Here is a 21,688-nt window from a genome sequence, read left to right on the forward strand (position 1 = left end):
ATAATTTTAAAAATAAAAATAACTTTTTAAACTTTAGATCTTGAACTAAACTGAATTACAGATTTTTTAAATTTCATATAACAATTTGAAAACTAGACAGAGATCATGAGGAAAAAACTACTTGATGATTTAATTTTCATAGGGTGTTGATTAATAATAATATCAAAGAAATAATGTCTCCAAAAGGAAAACAAAGATAATAATAAGTTACACCCCACCCTACCTCCTGCCTGCCCTACTCTCACACTGGAACCACAGAAGAGAGCTTAGGTTTCTACTTCTTCAATCTCACTTCTAACCACTGTCACCTTTGTGCTATGATCTTCTTAATAAGAGATCCAGCTTTTACAAAAGGCATGGCTGTGATTCTTAATGTGGTACATAGAACATGCTACTTCATTATAGAAGTATTTAGTAGAATAGATGAAAAGAGTCACGGGTAATTAGGAAGAGCAATGATAAAATAAAGCAAAATATTTGTATTATTATTTTAAAACTTGTATAACTTTACGTATTATTTAGCATGCAGCTATTTAGTACATAATATATAACTGAAATACTGACCACGATATAGTAAGCATCATAATAATTAGCACAGTTATATTAACATTAGTTTACTATATCTATTTTAATCTTAAGATTTAAGTTATCTTGTCATCATCAATTGTCTCACGGCCTTATCTTAAAGTTAACTGAATATTCAAATTAATTTCCCTCTTTGTTCTATAGACATGAATACTTCTTCAAAGTATTGTACACCGTATTTACACTGGACTTTTTGCAAGTCCAGTACATTCTTGAGAAGACATGGGGGAAAAATGAAACCAATCCATGTTTAATAGGATATAAATTCACATTTTCTAACTCAGAGCTTTGTGGAATTGTGGTTACCCATGGTGTGAAAGCATTCTTTCTCCACGCTGTACGTACTGTGCACCCACACAACTAAAACACATGCAGAAATTCTTCTGTTTTGCTGTTTTCTGGCTTTCCAAGTGAAAAATCAGATAAAAATCAAAACAATGACAACTCTCATTATCCAAAATTGCAAGTAGAAAGCAAAGAGATTCTGGAGCACAGTGTGGGCTCCCTACCTTGACAGAGGGTCCCCAGGTCTGCACAGCTGGCCAGTTCTGCTGCCGGGAGTGGGATCAGGTAGGAACCTTGATCAACACAAAGAGAATATGTAAGTTTGATTTATGATTTAGTGATATTATCCAGAAAAAAAATCATGAATCATATGGTTAATAGAAGCAGCCCTAGAGGAGTCCACCAGTAATTCTTTGATGTCAAGAAAGTATCTTAAGGTCACTGTGCCTTAATTTTCTCAAACGTAAAACCAAAGTATTGAAATTGTCCTCGAAATCTTTAACTCAATTTATCAGTCATCACACATCAAAAGAAAAGCAGTGCCATTGCCCCTTAAAGTTTGTACAAAAAGTTCAGGACTTTTTTGTATAAAACATTGTAAGAGTTTGGGTAGGAATTCATACAAATAAAATAATACAAACATCAAGAATAAGTTTCAAAAGTGAAGTTAGATATTATGAATTACCCATAAAATGCACAGTTTTGGTTTATACATCCTAGCAGATGCTATTTGTAATTCCAGAAATACATTTTTGTGACTTCAATTCAGTCTCTGCATCTTTTTATTTCAAGCTTTTACTAACTCATTCTCAGCAGGACAAGTTTTGAGCTGATTTTTTTTGTAGATTTTCACTGTTGCACTAAATGTCCCTCTGACAATAAACAGACTTTTTCCAACAGCTTGAGTCTTGAGAAACATTGGCTATACTTAAAACAAAGTATATTGTTTCAAAAACACAAAAAAAATACAAATATATATGTATGTATGTGTATACACATACATATATATACACACATATATAATATGCACAATATATTTAATTTTAAGGGACATTTATGTAATAGTGATTTTATTCTAATAAACATTTCAAAACTTTCCTGTGGGAATGTGAGGGCACAGTTCCTGCACGAGCTAACAAAAGTAACTAGGTAAACAGTATGCATAAACAGAACATAACCTAACAGTTTAACAGTATCTCCAGAGGCATGATTTCTTCATCCTTGATACCTTGCGGCACTTGGCCCAAGGAAGGAATCGTGATACTTCAGAAAGGCCTGATCTTACAGGCAGGCTATGATATGACACTGACGGGCAAGCAGCTCTTGTCACAGACCTTTACACATTCCTTCAACAAACATTTACTTATTGCCTACATTATGTGAGGGACAGAGACCAGAATGATGCTTTAAGTCGCTGCTCTCAGGGAGGCATGAAAGGGAGATGGCGTCACAGTTCTAAGTGCTATCAGGGAAGTGCTCTGAAGGTGGCAGTGACCCAAAGGAGGATGTGACAGCAGCTTGGTAAGAAAAGTGAACAGATATCAATTTCAAAGAAGACGGTCCATAGGGCACAGGAGGCTGAGAGCCAGGGGTAAGAGAGTAGAGATGGGTATTTTACTGGCAGACAGAATTTCTAAAACAAATACCAAGGAGGCACTGAAATGGTCTGTGCACCAAGTCACTGGGCATTGCTAAATTAAGTAAAAACTGACAAGGATGATCAGATATATAAACAATGGATAGCTGCTGTAAAGCTTTGGAAAATATCAATACCATGAACACCAGAACCCTCCGTCCTTCTTCCAGTGGTTAATCCCACACACTGGAACCTTGAGTGGTGGGCACTCAAGGCTGTAAACCAAAAATGAACTTATAGGACGCCCCCATAACCATCTGAATGGACTCCTCCTCTTGGCCAATATCCTTCCGAGTTAATCTGAAAATTGAGTTGAGGCCATGATGGAAGAGAGGGTTGTGCATGCCTCATTACACCCCTCCAGCATTAACATCAACACAGACCCTAAGTCTGATAAGAAACGTTTACAATCTATCCTCTGTGAAGTCTGCTACCTGAAGACTTCATCTGCATGATAAAATCTTGGTATCCGCAACCCTTTGTTTAACCCAGATATTCCTTTCTACTGATAATAACTCTTTCAATCGTCAATCAGAAAAATTTTAAATCTACCTATGACCTGGAAGCCCCCTCCCCACTACTTGGAGTTGTCCCGCCCTTCTCCAGATTGAATCAATGTAAATCTTACATGGATTGGTTGATGTATTGTGTCCCTAAAACATAGAAAAGCAAGCTGTCCCCTGACCATCTTGGGCACATGTCATCAGGACCCCCTGAGGCTGTGTCACGGGTGTATCCTTAACTTCGGAAAAATAAACTTTCTAAACTAATTGAAACCTGTCTCAGATATTTTGGGTTCACCAGGTGAATTGCTAACATTGTGAACTCTTCCTTAAAGGCAGTGAGGGAAAATGAGGAGGAGGTAGGCAAGAAAACTATATTTCATTTGAAAACAGTCATTTTGGTTCTACAACCAAAAGAAGGGAGATAGAAGCAGGAATACTACTAATAATTCAGCCTTGATATCATGAGTAAAAAGGATCGACAGAGATAGATACAGATACAAGAAATTTAAAGACAGAATGCATAACATATAGAACTAATTAAACACGGGAAAAAAGGAAGAATAGAGGACGTTTTCCTAATTTCCAACTTGAGAAACTGGTACATATCTATCTAATAAAAGGAGATGGGAAATAATAGAAGAAGAGCAGACTTAGGTGGGGTAAACACCAAGTACAGTAACGGAGACTGAGGTGCCTGTGTGACACCTAGATGCAAACGTGTTTGTGTAAGAGGTGTAGCCAGGAAATACTCATCAAAAGCTACAGAGTGTTTGGGATCACTGGAGATAGATTGCAGATTGGAGAACGAAACAGGATGGAACCACAGATATTTCCATATTTAAGCATCAGATATAAGAAAAAGAGCTATAGACTTAAAAAGGTAAAACTTTTAGAGAGGTGGTTTTACAGAATTTAAGAGAAGAAAGTTTAATGCAGGGTGTGGCAATATCGAGAATACCAGAAAGGCCAAGAGTGATAAAGAATGAGAACTGGCCGGGCGCGGTGGCTGAAGCCTGTAATCCCAGCACTTTGGGAGGCCGAGACGGGCGGATCACGAGGTCAGGAGATCGAGACCATCCTGGCTAACACGGTGAAACCCCATCTCTACTAAAAAAATGCAAAAAAACTAGCCAGGCGTGGCGGCGAGCGCTTGTAGTCCCAGCTACTTGGGAGGCTGAGGCAGGAGAATGGCGTGAACCCGGGAGGCGGAGCTTGCAGTGAGCCGAGATGGCACCACTGCTCTCCAGCCTGGGCGACTGAGCCAGACTCCGTCTCAAAAAAAAAAAAAAAAAAAAAAAGAATGAGAAGAACTTTAACTTTGCATTGGATTTTGGTAGTACCTCTATAGAAAATAGTTTGAGTTGTGTGGGAATGATGAAATCTAGACTGCCAAGGTCTGACAAGTGAATGCAAGAAGAGGAAGCTTGGCTGTGAAAGGAAGCAGAGAGAGGAAGGGGGTGTTTTAAAGACTGAAAACTTAAGCAAATGCACCATGGAAAAAGAATATTTGAGGAGGCAGAAGTTAAGGCAGGACTGAGGTGGAATTTTGTCTTGAATGCTTTTTGCCCATTATTCCCTTGCATCACATTTACTATAAGCCCAATTTTTGTAGGACTTCCCTTTTGTAGGTACTTATATTTTGTAAGGGACTTCCGCAAACTAAAAAGCCTTTAAAGTTCAGAGCCTAATGAAATCTCAGCCTCTGTAGCATGCAACAGAGGAGACCCTGGAGGGAGTTCCTGTAGTTCTCATATTACACACAATGTTGGCAGTCAAGGGCTCCTTAGGCCACTTCTGGCACTGATACAATATCTCTGGAAGACAAAGGGAGATAAGGGCTCAGTGTTGTGGGAAAGCAGTTTTTAGGCAAACTACATTCCCACTAGTAGGTTAAAGAGCTTAGAGGTAAAAATAAGAAAAGAAAATCAGAAGAGCTATGATTTAGAGCAAGATATTTAACAATTTTCTTGAACATTTCCTCAGTTTCATTGTACAGTAACAAGTATAAATTTCAATATGCAGCATTCTTTTATGGGAAACTGCAACATTTACTTCTCAATATTTTAGTTAGCTGTTACTTCTGGGGAACTTCTAGTTTAGCAAATTGACTACTTTAAATACTCAATAAACACTATTTTAATATGACCCAAAATGGCAATAAAAATCAAACTGGAATGTTTTTAAGTAAAAATGGTACAAATACATGTGACTAATTTAATTAAAAGGAAATTAAATTGATAAATGAAAACTTGCATTACAAACACATCAAAATAAACAAATACATGAAATATCAAAAGTATGCACAAACTTTATTTCTACCCAGTTCTATTTTCAGCACATCTGCATAAAAAGTCAATATCACAATCAATTTTCTTTGGCTGATGGATTTATGCATCAGGAGGTTGTTAAGGAAGAACAAACAATCCACTCTCCTGGATAGTGATATGTTTATCATCAACAAATTGGTCTTAGAATATGATCTGTATGTGTTTACTGATTTTTGAGGCTACCAGAAAGGTGTTTTCAGATATTTACTTAATATTAATGAGACAGCCAAATGCCTAGGCAGATAAAAAGGGGTCCCCAGAGAATCTCCCACCCACCCCACAAGTGTTTACATCAGATGCTTTTGTGCAGATGAGAAAACCTGCCGAGGCCTTGCCTGAACCTGCCCACAGCGGACTAGGGCCCGACTTGCGCACTGTGGGAGGTAGGTGGAGCCACGGAGAATTTGTGCCTTATGCAGGGGAGGAGCCTGCTCTCTCCAGCTCCTGTGAGGACCTGGCAATCAATCAGTGAGGTGGAGGGCCTATTAGTAGGCCTCCATCTCACTTTGCTGAGCTTTTTGTTGTTGTGGTTTTTTGTTTTGTTTTTCCTTTTTGCCCAATGAAGTCCTGCTCTACTCACCCTTCAACGTGTACGCGTGCCTAAATTTTCCTGGTTGTGTGACAAGAACCTGGGTTTTAGCTGAGCTAAGAAGCTAAGTTCTATAACATTAACAGCAAAATTTAGAGCCAAATTTTTTTGAAAAAAAAATGTAATCACTGAAAACAGGTAGTTGAGGAAAAGCTCTAAAGCTGTTAATCCTTCTTCTCTGTTGTTCTTTCCAAATTATGCTACTGAAAGGAGTCACTATATATCAATATTTACACAAGTTGTGGTAAAAAAGACTGATGTATAGTCCACTGCTCCTCTCATATCTACTTAATAATACACCAAATAACCGAAGAGCAAACCCTCACAATAAGTTGCAATAACAGAAAAAGAAAAACAGTAATTCCTTTCATTTTTTTCTTTGCAGTTGTTACTAAGATGAATTTCTCAACTTTCCATGAATAAATATATTTAAAGTGAAATTTAGTCATCTATGTTCATAAAGAGTTTGGGCATCCTCAAAGTATAAAGTCCTTTGTAAAAAAGTGATTTATCTTAATTTTATTATTTAAAAATGATTTACTTATCTAAAAATATTACATTCAATCATTTGTTAGAAGTGCAAAGGAAGAACCAATAATGAATTGAAGGCTGTGAAGGCTATGAATTTAAGGCTATGAAGAACAGAACTGTAATGATTATGAAAGGGTAAAAATCCAAGAGTTGATGAAACCTTAGTAAACTCTGTAAAAAATCCTAGAGAGGGAAACAAAAGTAAGTACAAATCCAGAAACTTCAGAAAAGCATAACAATAAAGTACTTATAAAGTGTGTCTTATCTCTACATCCACAGCAGCTAATCCATGGAAGTGCCTAATAAATGCTTGTTAAAATACATGTAATTTGTTTGAACTTAGACTATTCATTGCATTATACTGTACCACTCCCTCAGGAAAGAGTAGTAATCAGTAAAATAAATAAAACTAGTAGAGAAGGCACTGTCTGTTCTTTGTGAAAATTGACGGACATTAGCCAGTATCTAAACTTGAATCATCACACAGGTAAATAAATAATTGCACCTATAATTAAAGAGTCCACTAAAAATGTATCTATCCACGGGAGTCATAAAACTGAATGGGTTTAATAAAATTATTCTAAGAAAAATGAAGATGCTATAAAAAGAAGAAGATTTATTGCAAAATAAAGCATTTTGTTTTTAAAAGGATTGACAGGTTTAACCATGTTTTTAAAAATCTGCTGAGAATTTCCTAATTAAGGTACATTTCCCAAATATTTTTTAAAAAAGTATAGGAAAACAAAGTTATATTCTAAAATTGTTAGAATATTTACTAATATATCAATTTTATTAAGGCTAGGATGTTTAATATGTGAAACAAATGACAGGACATTTTAATGTTGAATTGAGTCAGTTCAATTCTACTATGTTACTTTCAAATTAAAATTTATTTAGCAATATACCTTTGCAAAATATATTTATTTTTCCATCACAAATTAATCCTGAAATAAAAACTCATATTTAGCAGACATTGTCTATTCAATGGAATGCTAGAAATAAATTTCTATTCTCCCATTGGTTACTGTACTGATCATTAGCTTGTTGGAAATTATAACCATAAACAGCAAGATGCTTTCATTTTCTGGAAAAAAAAATGAAAGTTTAAAATGTTAACAGGGTATACTTATGAAAGATTTGCTTAGCTAACAAGCCTTGATATAATCTCTGTTACAGGTATTTCCTGTCAGTTAATGAGTGACTTGGGTTCTTCAACTCCCAAAGCTGATGATTAAGCAGCAGGAAATTCCCTCTCCCATCATTTCTCCTGAAACACAGTCCAGGACATCTGAATGTCTGGAATGTGAGTGCTTAACGTCATCTTGGAATGGCAAGAAGATCACTATAAAAGTTAAAAAGACTCAAATATATTGACTCTGTAAGTTCACGCTACCCTTTTGACAAAATTACTTTGAAAACTTATAGATGACTAAGGTACATGAGTATGTACTTGATGCACTCTGATAATCTTAAGGCTTGGGAAAGGAGTCTCGAAGACAGAGTTTAAGAAATTATGAGAAATGCATGATCTTACTTAAATGTGGAATCTAAAAAGGTTGAACTCATAAAAGCAAAGAACAGAAGAGTGGTTTCCAGGGGCACAGGGGGTGGACAGGGCACAGGAGTTGAGAATGTATGGGTCAAAGGATGGAAAATTTCAGTTAGCCTGGAGAAATACATTCAAGAACTCTATTGTACAACATGATGACTACTGTTAATAACAATGATTGTATATTTAAAAATTGCTGAGAGATTTTACATGTTCTGTCTACAAATAAGTTCATGAGATAATAATGGAAGTTAATTAGCTCAAATTAGCCATTCCACAATATATACCTATATTAAAATATGTTGTACACCATAAACACGTATAGTTTTTATCAATTAAAATAATTTAAAATAATTTTTTAAATGAGTATTCCCAGACATCAATACTAGATATGGAGATAGAAGACACGTGTTGGAGCCCACCAACTGCCTCTGCCACTTATTTTCTCTAAGCTTCAGTTTCCTGGCCCGTATAAAGGGAGTGGCATAAATCAGCATTCCCACTTAAATGCCTATCAGGGCCAGAAGGCAATCTAAAGACAAAAAGGGGCTGGAGTGGGAAGAATAAGGGGTTGCCAAGGGCTGAAGTAAACTGGGAAGCCCCTTTGAAAGCAGCAGCCACCATTTGGCTCCAGCTGTGTTGGCAATGCAGATACAGTAGCCTAGTGTATTATATTTACCAGAAAAATCCAAAACTTCATTTTTATGCGAAATCTAATTTTTTAATATTGGAAATAATTCATCAATTAAAAGCACTGTGTGAAACAAATGTAAATGTATAGGAACAAATAAATGCTACCACCATCACCCATGTCTTAGGGCTAAACTAGCCTGTGGGCGATTGGTTTGTTTTCCCTGGCTGAGGAGATCTAGCAGGTATTTTCTAGTGCTGTCCAAAGTATGTGGTTCAGCAAAGTGGACTCTCATAGTTCTTTAGACTAGTTTCAGGGGTTGGCAAATGTTCTCCTAAAGGGCTAGATTGTAAACATTTTAGGACAGCAGGCTATGCTATACTGATCACAATCAATTAACACAGCCATTGTAGCACAGAGGCAGACAAAGACAATACATAAACTAATGAGCATGGCTGTGTTCCAATGAAATTTTTTTACAAGAACAAAGTCACACATAAATTACTTTTGAATACTAGGCTCCTTCTTCTCCTTTTTAATTGAGAGTTATGTCTGTGACTAAAATGTATACATTATCACTATCTTAGTTTTAGTCATATGACATTTAAAGTTGATAATGAAACTTCTACCTTTTGTGTTTGAATCAGTCCTATAATAAAATAAGAGCTTCCAGAATTAGCTTGTGTCAATGGAGAATATTAGGTGCAGATCTATTTTAATACAATTTTTATCACACAGAATTATTTCTCAAAATATTCTGCATTTAGCTACCTCTAATAATAGCACATTTACAGTCTCATGAAGAACTAGAGACAACACAGTATTTGCAACAAACTATAAATCTTCATTTTTAAAAAATGGAGAAAAATGTTCAAAGAAAAAATGGATAATTTCTGATTATTAAGATTTTCCATAAAATGGACAGTTTTGATATTTAATACTAGCTGAGTAAATAGTATTCTTAGGTGATGGTTGTTTATTTAAGTCATCCAATTGAAATTTAATTCCAGGATGATACAGATCAGTTTATTACTGTATCACCTTTGTGATTAAAAACAGTAACTGGGCCAGACTTGGTGGCTCACGCCTGTAATCCCAACACTTTGGGAGGCCAAGGCGGGTGGATCATGAGGTCAGGAGATTCGAGACCATCCTGGCTAACACAGTGAAATCGGGTCTCTACTAAAAATACAAAATTAGCCAGGCGTGGTGGTGGGCACCTGTAGTCCCAGCTACTCGGGAGGCTGAGGCAGGAGAATGGTGTGAACCTGGGAGGTGGAGCTTGCAGTGAGCTGAGATCTCACACCACTGCACTCCAGCCTGGGCAGCATAGTGAGACTCTGTCTCAAACAAAACAAAACAAACAAACAAACAAACAAAAACAGTAACTGGCCAGGCAGGGTGGCTCACGCCTGTAATCCCAGCATTCTGGGAGACTGAAGTGGGTGGACCACTTGAAGTTAGGAGTTCAAGACCAGCCGAGCCAACATGATGAAACCCCATCTCTATTAAAAATAAATACAAAAATTAGCCGGGCATGGTGGCGCACACCTGTGGTCCCAGAGACTTGGGAAGCTGAGGCATGAGAATTGCTTGAACCCAGGAGGTAGAGCTTGCAGTGAGCCAAGATCGCCCCACCGCACTCCAGCCTGGGCAACACAGTGAGATGCTGTCTCAAAAAAAAAAAATAACAATAACTTACTCATTAATTTCTTTTGTTTCAAGCCTAGTGTTAACATTTCTATTTGAGACTCTACAATTATAACTGTTATATTAGTGATAAACTCTGTGATATTTTATGACATGGGGAAAACTTAAGAATGGTTAAACCAAATGTCTTGATGGATCATGTATGGCTTATAATCAAATGTGTGCTATAAGAGCTGAGCAGACGACATTTTAAAACTTAAAGGAGTTTTTTAATGACAACATATGTATCTATATGTGGGAATATATATACACGTACATTTGTATGTATGTATAATTCCTTATTGACAATCATATTCATAGAATAATCCTAAAAAAAGAAAAAAAAAAGGGAATAAGGTACAAACTCACCACAGCTGAGGTTGCTTTCAGCTTTCAGAGCTAGGTTTGGGATATTCCAGAAGTCATTTTGCCAGTCGACTACATTCCCTTTCATGTTACAGCTGAGATTGGAGAGGATTTTGGCATTCATGGTAAAATTCCAAAGTCGAAAGTTATAAATGTCCCCTTTTAGAGAGACAATTTCATTTTGATTGGAGCCCAACAACAATTTCCCATTCCCAGGAATAACTTTACTAATGGTAGAATCACATGGAACTGTTTCATAGTTTCTTTTGAAATTTACACCAATAGAGCCCAAAGAATTATTCCAAACAAGGCAGAGCTGCTCAAAGCTTTCGGCAAAAATGTCTTCTTTTTCCTTGACAGGTAATGCATTGTTCAGCAAACATTTTGAATCAGAAATGGATAGAAAGTAGCCACTCTTGGCCTTTCCAAAACTGAGCAATTGTGTGAAGGATGCATTTGAGTAGGAGAAAGCTGTCCAATCATTGTCTTCATGGCCAACTTTGGTTGCCTCAAAGCAGAGTGTGAAAGCACTGAGCTCTGGAATGGAGACACTTTTTGCAACAGATACCTGGTAAGCATCTGATGTCTGGGGTAAAATGACCTTTTGATTCCTTAAGGACACAGCAACTAGGACAAAACATAACAGGAAAGATAAACCTGTTAACTTCAGAGCACAGACTAATGTGATGCAAAACATCAAGCCCTCCACTGCTTCCTACTAGTTAGCTTTTTACCTACCATTTGCCCCATCCCTCCCCTCTTACTCATCCATCTTCTGTCACCAACCCATTACCAGTTGTCTGATATCAGCAATAGTAGTAAGAAATTCTACTCATTTCATCTCTAGTCATGATTGGATCTCTCACACCTAAACTTTTGAGTTACAGCCAGCAAAGTTGATACATATTTTTTAATCCTGAAACTGAGAAATTAACAATTTAAAAACCCCAACTACCTAATTAAGGAAATAAATGGTTTCAGGAAGGCTTTGTTTATACATTAAGATTTTCAAAAAAACTACTTTTCAAATGATTTCTAAACACAAATAATAGTTCTTATTTTCATTAATGATTAATTTTCACTCTTCCCAAACATTCCTGTACTGCCATCTCCCTTTCAGATACTCTATATCCTCCTACTTTTTCTGCCCTCATCAGGACATTTTAGGACCAAATACAAAACTAATTCTATTAAGGAGAGGGAGTCTAGTGAAAAGTCAAACAAAGTGGAAATTTAAGGTATCCAGACATATACGCTAGTTTTTGAGTAGTAAAGGGTAGACCATGGAGTTTCCTACTCCAGTTCTTCTGGGTACTGGCCATGTGACCGTGGGTATGTTACTTCATCTCTCTCTACCTTTGTCTTATTTGTAAAATGGGCAACAATGGCACCTATTGCATATACGGTCAATAAGAATTAAATAAGTTAATATGTCCAAAGCATAGAGCAGTGCCAGTACCACAGCAATAAGTGGCAAGTACTATTATTATAATAGAGGTGCAATAAATTCAATAAATTCAAAATAAAAAGATTTAGCCCTATGCTAATATCATAGCCATTGTGAGACTAATTTGAGAAAGAAGTATTTCTCCTCGAAAATACTTTTTAATACTGGTTTCATATGAATAACAGTTTGAATATATTTTAATATTCAGTACATTAAGAATAGTTCTGTAATAAAACATCATTTTAGTATAACTATTCTAGTAAAAATCTATGATAGAATTTAAAGGAATCATGGACTTTAGTCTACTTTTTAAATATAAAGAAGTTTATAGGTCCACTTATGCTAAGAGACACTTAAACAATATGAACCACTATTCTACATGCATTGTTAAAATTAAAAGCCTAGAAATAAATGTCTCCATCAACATTTTATTAGTGGTTATGGCTGGGTGGCATTTGTACAGATAATTCTACTTTGCTTCTTTTTTTGTTTTCCAATGTCCTATATTTTATCATTTTTAAAATATTATTTTGAAAAATTTAAAACATTTTGAAAAATTTAAGCATGTGTGTTTTAACCATGGCAAACATAAATAAATAACTTCACAATCAAAAAACACAACTTATAATAGTGAGGGTCAGTCATTTTCATAGTTTTACCTTTCGGTTTTTACTTAGAAAGTTCAGAAGAAAAAAAAGTATAAATCATAATAGTCATTTTTATAGTTGTACCTTTCTGTTTGTTTTTACTTAGAAAGCACAGAAAAAACAGTATAAGTCTCATCATATCAAAGCTTGAGTTTCTTTAGGGAAACACAGGTTTTAGAGAGAAAGATTATTTAAATGTTATGTTGTGCCAGAATATTGAAAACATATTTAATAAAAATATGCCTTATTTCCTTCAGTTAGCCATTTTCAGGGGGCTTTCCTCAAGCTGTGTTATTTATTAGCTTAAACTGTTACTAGCTTGTTAAAAATTTACTGTTCATTTTCTGTATTTGTTCCGTACCATAGTTCCTTAAAAGGACAATATCATAAAACACAAAATGAAATGATTTCTAAAAGGGATGTTTTAAATTTTCAGTGGAGAGAGGTTAGAATTACAGATTTTAATTATTAGCAGTGGAATATCTACAGTGTCTTCCAAGCAGCCTTTAAATGTTCTGCATATGAACAATATAAAAGAATTCAACTCTCCTGTAACTAGATTTTGGATCTGGTAATTATATTTTGCTAACAAGAATGCTCAGAGAATATTAACAACTTCTTGCCCTTAAATCCCAATCCTAATCATTCACATTCACATAAAAGAGCATAACTCTGTTTCCTGGTCCTTGTGTTTACTGCAGAACATGTTAAACAACAGCAGAAGGTTGGCGTTGCCTTTGGTTTACATACCTCTGATGTAGCTGGCATTGAAACCTTTCTTCTGGATGCTAAAGTCACTTGAAAAGGACACATGCATCTCATTCGCACTTGAGTTAAATGATAGGCCTTTGGCAGTTGCTCCACAAAATTTAGTCTGGCTCTCTCCATTATCAAGGGATAATGAGTCATAAATGCAATTGGGAGCTTCTTCAATATCGAAGTCGTTAAATGTTATCTGAATGATATAACCCGTGGGGGCTCGGAGCGTCCACATGCAAGCCTGGCTGTTCGGGTAGTCGTTAGGGTAGCATGGAGAAGTAAAGGTCCCAGAAGGGTTGGACAAAACCACTCGGCAGTTGGCACATCCCCACACTGCTGGCCAGACAAAAGAGAGACAGAGAGAAGGTCTGGGTTCAGATGCATACAATAAACTGAGAATACCACACACTGGGGACAATCGAGCAGTAAATATTTAAAAATACCAACATACAATCATAAAATATAAATGGAAAATGAAACCTTCTTGAGGAGGAAAAGAACCATCAATAGAGCAACAAAAAGTAAAAGGGAAATAAAAAATTTTAATGCAATGATTCTTAAACTTGGGAGGTTATACAGTCTGAGAATCTGACAGTTATAGGAACTCTCTCCAGTAAAATGAGCAGGGGCCACACACGTTACACACAATTTCAAGGAGTACAATGAGGCCTCAGAAGGCAACAGTGAATTTCACAAAGGTTCACTGACCTAGATTAAGAATCTCTACTCCAGACAGTAATTGAACTGGGATGGCAGGGGTTACAGAACCATAAAGATAGTGTTCAGTATTACAAATCATGGATATAAAGGAAGAGAAACTCTTAGAAAATAAATAATTTAATAGAAAGCTACAAATACAAAAAAATAATAAGCTATCTTCTGGCAGACTGTATTTTTTTTTTCTGAAATTCAAATAAATAGCATCACCTTGCAAACATGGATTACTTATAGTTTTGAAAATACATTCACTTACCCCATTTGTTTGTCACAGTTGGTAATTATATGCTTGTGGGCTCATCTCATTTACTCATTCATTTGGTAAATATTTATTGTGAGTCTATCATGTGCCATGCACTATTCTAAATAATATATATCAATATCAATGAGCAGGAAAGACAAAGTCTCTCTATAAAGGAATCTTTTTGTTTGTTTGTTTTTGAGACAGTCTTGCTCTGTTGCCCAGACTGGAGGGAAGTGGCATGATTCTGGCTCACTGCTACCTCTCTCTCCCAGGTTCAAGCAATTCTAGTGCCTCAGCCTCCTGAGTAGCTGAGATTACAGGTGTGCACCACTATGCCCAGTTGGATAAAGGATTATTATACTTCAGTGTTGGACCTAAAGGTAACTACAAGTATAATGACAGATAAAGGTGGGGAAGAAAAGTAAAGCAAAGGATAAAGAGAGACTGAAATGAATATTAGAGATGGTGGTTCTCCAAAGAGGTGACATTTGAGGAGAGACCCAACTGAATGAAGTGAGGGAGCATGCCAGGAGCACACTAGAGAATAGCACCGCAGGTCACAGGAATGGAAAAATTAAGACCCATTGTAAATAAATATTGGTTTTTCCCATGGAATGTAAGTCCTATAAGATCTAAGATCATGTCTCCTTTGCTCATCACTATTTGTTCTCAGTATAAGGTTCACAAAAAATATTAACTGAATGAAATATGTAAAGAAAACCCCTTCTGAGGTAGACAGGGGAAATGCTATTATCCCATTTTCACTAATGAGAACAGTTAGGTTGCTCTCAATTATTATTTATCCACCAGTTGGAATCAGAAACCAAGGTCTACCATCTTCCTGTCCAGAGATGCTTGGCAACTAATATGCACATTGCTTTCACATATTTATATAAATGAAGGCAGTGATCTCATTTATCCAAAATACTGGATAAACTGCCATTAAATGGACATATAAACTTTCAAACAATAAAATACTTTAAACATACTAATGAAAATAACTAAATTTATTATATCCCTCCCTCTTTTACTGAGTTGACTAGAATGCATATGCAGTAACACTTCTTGAAAAATGGTAGTTACTACAAATATTACTATTCTTCTATGACACAGTGATATATTCAAGGACTAATTCGATGTTTTACACAGCTCAAGTGAGGTTTTTCTTTTTCTCTGTGGCCACTTTGTATTACTCAATGTTTCAATATGCCAACTCTATCCCCATCCATTCTTTTTAACTTGCCCTCCTCCTGCTCTTCCTCCCTAAGTCTCTGACATCTTGTACGAGACCAAAGACAGACAATGGAAAACAAACGATGACCCTCAAGTGTCTGCCAAATGCCTTCTCTTATCCATCCCTGGAGCACCATGTTCCTCTGCTTTGTAGCGCTATTCAGAGGACTTCTGTTACTTCCATTTGTGATATGATTTTCTTATTGTCAATCTTCTTCCACTACTTTGTAAACTCAACAAGCAGAGGGTGTGTGACTGTCATATTTGCCATTCTACTCTCCAGCACTGCACAGCACCCCTGGCACATAGGAGATCTTCAATAAAATTTGCTAAATTTATGAACAAATGAGTAGCTTAAATGAAGGGAACCATGTCTAAATTAAAGAAAGACTCCATGCAGTATAACCAAGTCAAATTCTAAGTCTGAAAAGAAAATAGAGTACATGTGCTCTGGAACATCTCTTCAGGTGGGGTGTTGGGCTGTTCCTTCCAATTACATCACTCACAGCACAGGACTGAGATGGCTAGGACTGTTATTTTGCCTTGGGCTCAGGAGAGGGAAGTAATCCTAGTAAATCAACAATAATTTATCCAGTTATAGACACTGGAGATTAAAAATAAAAATATAAAGGAAAATAAGCAACAATCTCTGTCATCTCAACATGCAGATAGGCAGCATCATTTTTCCAAGATAAGATGCCATCCTTTATATCGAAGACCCAAGTAATGTGCATGACTTCCTTTATCGTATATATTATCTTTGTCAAATTCTTCCCTAAAAGCTGAAGAAAGGGTTTATGTGCCAGGGGTGCTGTGCAGTGCTGGAGAGTAGAAACAGCCCAACACCCCACCTGAAGAGATGTTCCAGAGCACATGTACTCTATTTTCTTTTCAGACTTAGAATTTGACTTAGTTATACTGCATGGAGTCTTTCTTTAATTTAGACATGGTTCCCTTCATTTAAGCTACTCATTTGTTCATAAATTTAGCAAATTTTATTGAAGATCTCCTATGTGCCAGGGGTGCTGTGCAGTGCTGGAGAGTAGAATGGCAAATATGACAGTCACACACCCTCTGCTTGTTGAGTTTACAAAGTAGTGGAAGAAGATTGACAATAAGAAAATTTATTATCATTATTATCTTTTAGACATGGGGTATCTCTCTGTCAGCCAGGCTGGATTGTAGTGGCCCTCGCTGCAGCCTCAAAATACTGGGCTCAAGCAGTTCTCCCACCTTGGCTTCTGGAAGTACTGAAATTACAGGCCTGAGCCACCATGCCTGCCCAAGGGTATAAGAAAGTTAAATTTGACTGATAACACTGACTGTGTAATCTTTAACAAGTTAATTTATCTGTGCCTCAGTTTCTCCACCTTTACACTGGTGGTGATAACAGTAACCACTTCCCAGAGTTACCAGGAGGATAACGTCCTGGAAGTTGTACCTGGGGCATAGTTAGCACTAGTTAAGTGTCGGCTATTATTAATAATTACTATAACACAAAATCAGTGCATTAAAAATTTAAGAGAGGTAAAATAGGACACCACCTTAGTAGAATCTCTTTTTTCCTTAGGCACTCAGAGGGATAGAAACAAGATAAAGATGACACTCATAACATGAATTCAGAAGAACATTTGATACATTCTTCTATATGATTCTTACCTTCAGTGCCTAGACAGCATTTAGAGATAGTGCTACTAAATAATAATTGTCTTAAATAGATGAAATGTCAATTAAACTAGACACAATATCATCCTCTTCATTATACTGATAGAGCAATTCACAATAACAAGCTTTCACATATAACTCATTTAACATTATAATAACCCTGAGAATTATTGCCACCTCTATCTTTAGAGGAAACAAATGAGGCTAATATAGATTGGATAACTTGCACAAAGTCACATATCTAATTGATAGCAGCACCAAAATTCAAACCAGCCCTTCTGAATGTAAGCCTAGTGTCTTTCTAGGAAAAAAAAAAGTTGCCACACTTAAACAAAAAACACAGACCAAAATGGTGAGCTCAAGTACTTCTTTAAAAGACATTTTTTAAACGGACAATTTCTTAATAGTTTCATAGCCCTAAAATATTCATATTTTAAGAAACTCATTTGGAAACATTTTAATAAAAAGTATTAGGAAGTATGAAATGTAGTGCTTTGAATTTTCCAATTTGGAGTAGTCAAATATCACTGCTAACTGATTCCTACAGTATGAGCTAGCTTAGTAAGTAATTACTTTGCTCTCTCATAAGAGTCAGGGCTACCTAATCAGATGGTTACTGAAGTAGCCACTGAATGAGGTATTGGTAAAATCAGGATTAACACATACGCTAAAAGCTACCCAATTCAAAGCATCTGGCTCAATGTGTTCTCAAAGACAGATATGGTAACATATTCTTACAGATAATTTATAAAAGCAAGGTTTTCAAGTAATCCAAACAAACAACAAACCAAATTCCACCCTCAGTTCTTGCCTATGCTTACAAGTATTTAGCAGTAATTTACTTGTGTGTATTTTTACAAAAGTTTATTTTTCAATGAAACTCTAATCTATAATGAAAAATCTTCAAGTCATGTCAAAGCCTAATTCAATTGATATATAACATTTTGATATAGATTTAATAACCGTTACCTTGTGAGGTTTTTTTAAATATCTCAGATTTGGATTCTTACACTACCTTTGCCATAAGTACTTTTTTATAAAATCCAAATGCCTATTCTTTAAAATCTCTTTAAAACAAGAATTTTAGGTCCCAAGAGACAAATCAAAATGGAGATTAAGTTTAGCTTCTTTCAACACAAATATGTTGATGGTACTGAATAATTGCTTTTTCTAGACTGTGTTAAATGGTGAACAAAATTAATTCATTTAAGTAAACCTTGATCTTTATTTGAACATACATAAAATTGCAGCTAATGAGCCTGTAGAAAAACCTGGCCAGTGAAAATTATCTCCAGAAAATTTAGCTTAAGTCGCCTGCTTGTTCTGCATTTATTCAGTCATTATTTGAATTATCCATGAGGATATACTAAGTTCTAACACATGAAAAGCTCATTTGTTGATTAAAAACATTTAAAATATTTACAGTCTTGGTGGCTTCTAAAGATTAAACCTAAGGGCCAGCAACTAACAATTCTAGAATCAGTTCTAATACCTAAGTCAGTAAAGAGCCAGGATAGTCACATACCATTTCTCCAGATCTAAGTAAATTGCTGTCAGATGTAACATCACTGAAATGTAAAATATCAGTAACATTTTAGATGCTGGCATGTATTACATGATTGATAATATGCAGAAATGGATGACTTCATCAAAATTAGCTATTTTAAGTGATTTCAGACCACTATCCATATTTTTTAAGATGGCATGGAATCCAAGGCAATCTGGCTGTGACATCTGTGATTCTGTTAATGTGACAGACTTGGCAAGCATCCCCACCACCCTCACCACTCCTCCTCAAGCTCTGCATTCAAAAATAGCATTTCCACACTTGAGGAGGGTCTTTCTTAAAGCACGGTTACATTGGCCATTCCAGTCCCCTACCAGAACTTCTGACAGCCATGACAGAATACCAGTTCATTCACCCACTCCTCCTAAAACAATGGTTTCCTGAGTCAACCAGATAATTGTTCCATTTCCCTCTGTAATGGGTCAACCCCAAAACGTTCTTTGGAAACACCCTGAATAAGAAGCTACTTCAACGACTTTAAGCATGAGTTCCAAAGGGTACCGGCTTACTTGAATCAGTTCAATTAAGTTTGACATTACTAGAAAATTAACAAGATGTTGAACTGAAGTTTCCTTGATGAGGCACCATTAAGACTGGCAATTTTTTGAATTTCCAAAGATACCCACATGCACCACACACTCAAACACATCTCTTTCTTCTGTAATCCTGTTAATGTTTAAACTTTGAGTTCTGTCTTTCCATAATCACGTTGGCAAGAGAACATTCCATGTCTGACTGCAAAAGATAATACTTTCTGAAGATCCAAACAAGTGAACTGTTGTAAATCATTCCAGAGTCAGCCTGTTATGTAGATATACATCACTTGCAAGAGGATTAGACACACAAGCACATGGGTATGCATATGTACACACACCCACACATATTTTCATGGGTAACTATTCTCTCTCAAGCAATGGTTGAGTCTTTTCCAGCTTTAAAAAAAAAAAAAAGAAAAAGAAAAAAAAATCTAAAGGCACTGAATAATTTGAAACAACATAAACTGCATGGTCTATCACCAAATCTACCTCCTGGTTAACATATCCATTCAAGTTCCTTATTCTCTTCCTGCAAACCCCCAACTTTGGATTAATCCAGGTGTGGACTTTCTTGCTGGCGAATTCATAGGACTTTGGACTCAGCTGATAAGAACTTACAAAATTTCACACAGTGTTTATACTAAAGCAGCTTCCATTTTTATTTTGCTCACCCTCTCCAGCATTGGATGCCTCCGAGCACAGGCTGCTTCTGGACAGACTCTTACCCACAAATTCTCCATTCTCCTCATTTCTTTCCTGCCCTCTCAGCCCTCTCCAAGCACCGCCTCTGCTACCTTTGGCTTTACAATCCTTTCTGTTTGGCCAGAGGACCTCAGACAAGCAGCATCGGCATCACCTGAGAGCTTCTTGACATGCAGAATCACCCAGACCTACTAAAAAACAATATGCATTTAAACAAAATTCTCAGATAATTAATAAGCATGTTAAACTCTGAGAAGTATTGCTTTAAATAACAGTTTACTACAGAAGCTACTCAATCTTCATAGGTACAACTTCTCCCAAGAGGATCTGTCTCCTCTCACAGTTCTTGCTGTCATGTTTGTACTACTTGGTCCAAGGAGTAAACCCCTGACCTGAAGGGAACCAAACTACGGGCTTTGCTAATCACCCCAATGCTGTCTTTCTCTGAGAATTTCAAGTTAGAGACACACACAATTTATCCAGAGAATGACAAAAAGAAGAATGATGACATTATAGAAATTCAAAGGTAGCAGCTGCCTTGACCACTTGGAAATATAGGAAGCTGAGGGGCTGACAGAGGAAAGGGTAAGAGAGAAAATGTAGAGGCTGGGTGTGGAGACTCACGCCTGTAATCCCGACACTTTGGGAGGCTGAGGTGAATCACGAGATCAGGAGTTCAAGACCAGCCTGGTTAACATGGTGAAACTCCATCTCTACTAAAAATACAAAAATTAGCCAGGCCTGGTGGCACACGCCTATAACCCCAACTACTCAGGAGGCTGAGGCAGAAGAATTGCTTGAACCCAGGAGGTGGAGGTTTCAGTGAGCTGAGATCACACTGTGTCTCAATAAAAATTAATTAAATAAATGAATAAATAAATAAATAAATAAATGAAAAGAAAGTATAGAGCACAGAGATGAGAGAACACCAGACCTTTGAGAAACAGAGGGGCTTTAATTCCAGGCATTCCACATACAGTAATGAAGGGTAGGAGCTGTTTCTTGTGGCCTGTCCTTGAATTATATGACAATAATTCTTATTACACTTACTGCCCTACTATTTTACTTGATTTTAGTCGATTTCTGTTCATTGCAACCAAGTGTGCCTCAAGCCAGTACTCTAATAGAGCTCTTCTCTATGTTCAGCTTTTCTTTATATATGCTCATTCCCTCTGGCTAATCTCATCTGAACAAAAGCCTTATTATACCTAAATGTTGATCCCATACATGTGCTACTGAGCACCATATCCTAGCTTTGAAAATACCTACTCAATATCTCCACTTGGATATCCCACAGAGCCATCAGTCCAAACATCATTCCTCAAATAATGTTTGTATCCTCCTCATAACTGTTAGCAGCATGAACGTCATCCAAACTAGGGCTCAGAACATCCCTTCTCTCTTCCTTCTCCCACACCGTCTCAAATAATTTGCCAAAGGCTATGACATTTGTTTTATTCACAGTTGTTAAATCTCC

The 21,688-nt window shown here is 36.5% G+C and overlaps 1 protein-coding gene across 1 annotated transcript in view; it reads right to left on the reverse strand.

Moving 5' to 3' along the window:
- Positions 1–21,688, reverse strand: part of ADGRG6 (adhesion G protein-coupled receptor G6) — a 135,594-nt gene that overhangs the window by 61,102 nt on the left and 52,804 nt on the right. The window contains exons 3-5 of the mRNA XM_011962046.1: positions 13,539–13,880; positions 10,698–11,321; positions 1,095–1,163 (exon numbers count right to left, since the gene is read on the reverse strand). Coding sequence (XP_011817436.1) covers positions 1,095–1,163; positions 10,698–11,321; positions 13,539–13,880 — 1,035 coding nt within the window. The remainder of the gene's footprint in view (positions 1–1,094; positions 1,164–10,697; positions 11,322–13,538; positions 13,881–21,688) is intronic.

The sequence above is a fragment of the Colobus angolensis genome, unplaced genomic scaffold (assembly GCF_000951035.1).
Source record: "Colobus angolensis palliatus isolate OR3802 unplaced genomic scaffold, Cang.pa_1.0 Scaffold58, whole genome shotgun sequence".
NCBI lineage: Eukaryota > Metazoa > Chordata > Mammalia > Primates > Cercopithecidae > Colobus > Colobus angolensis.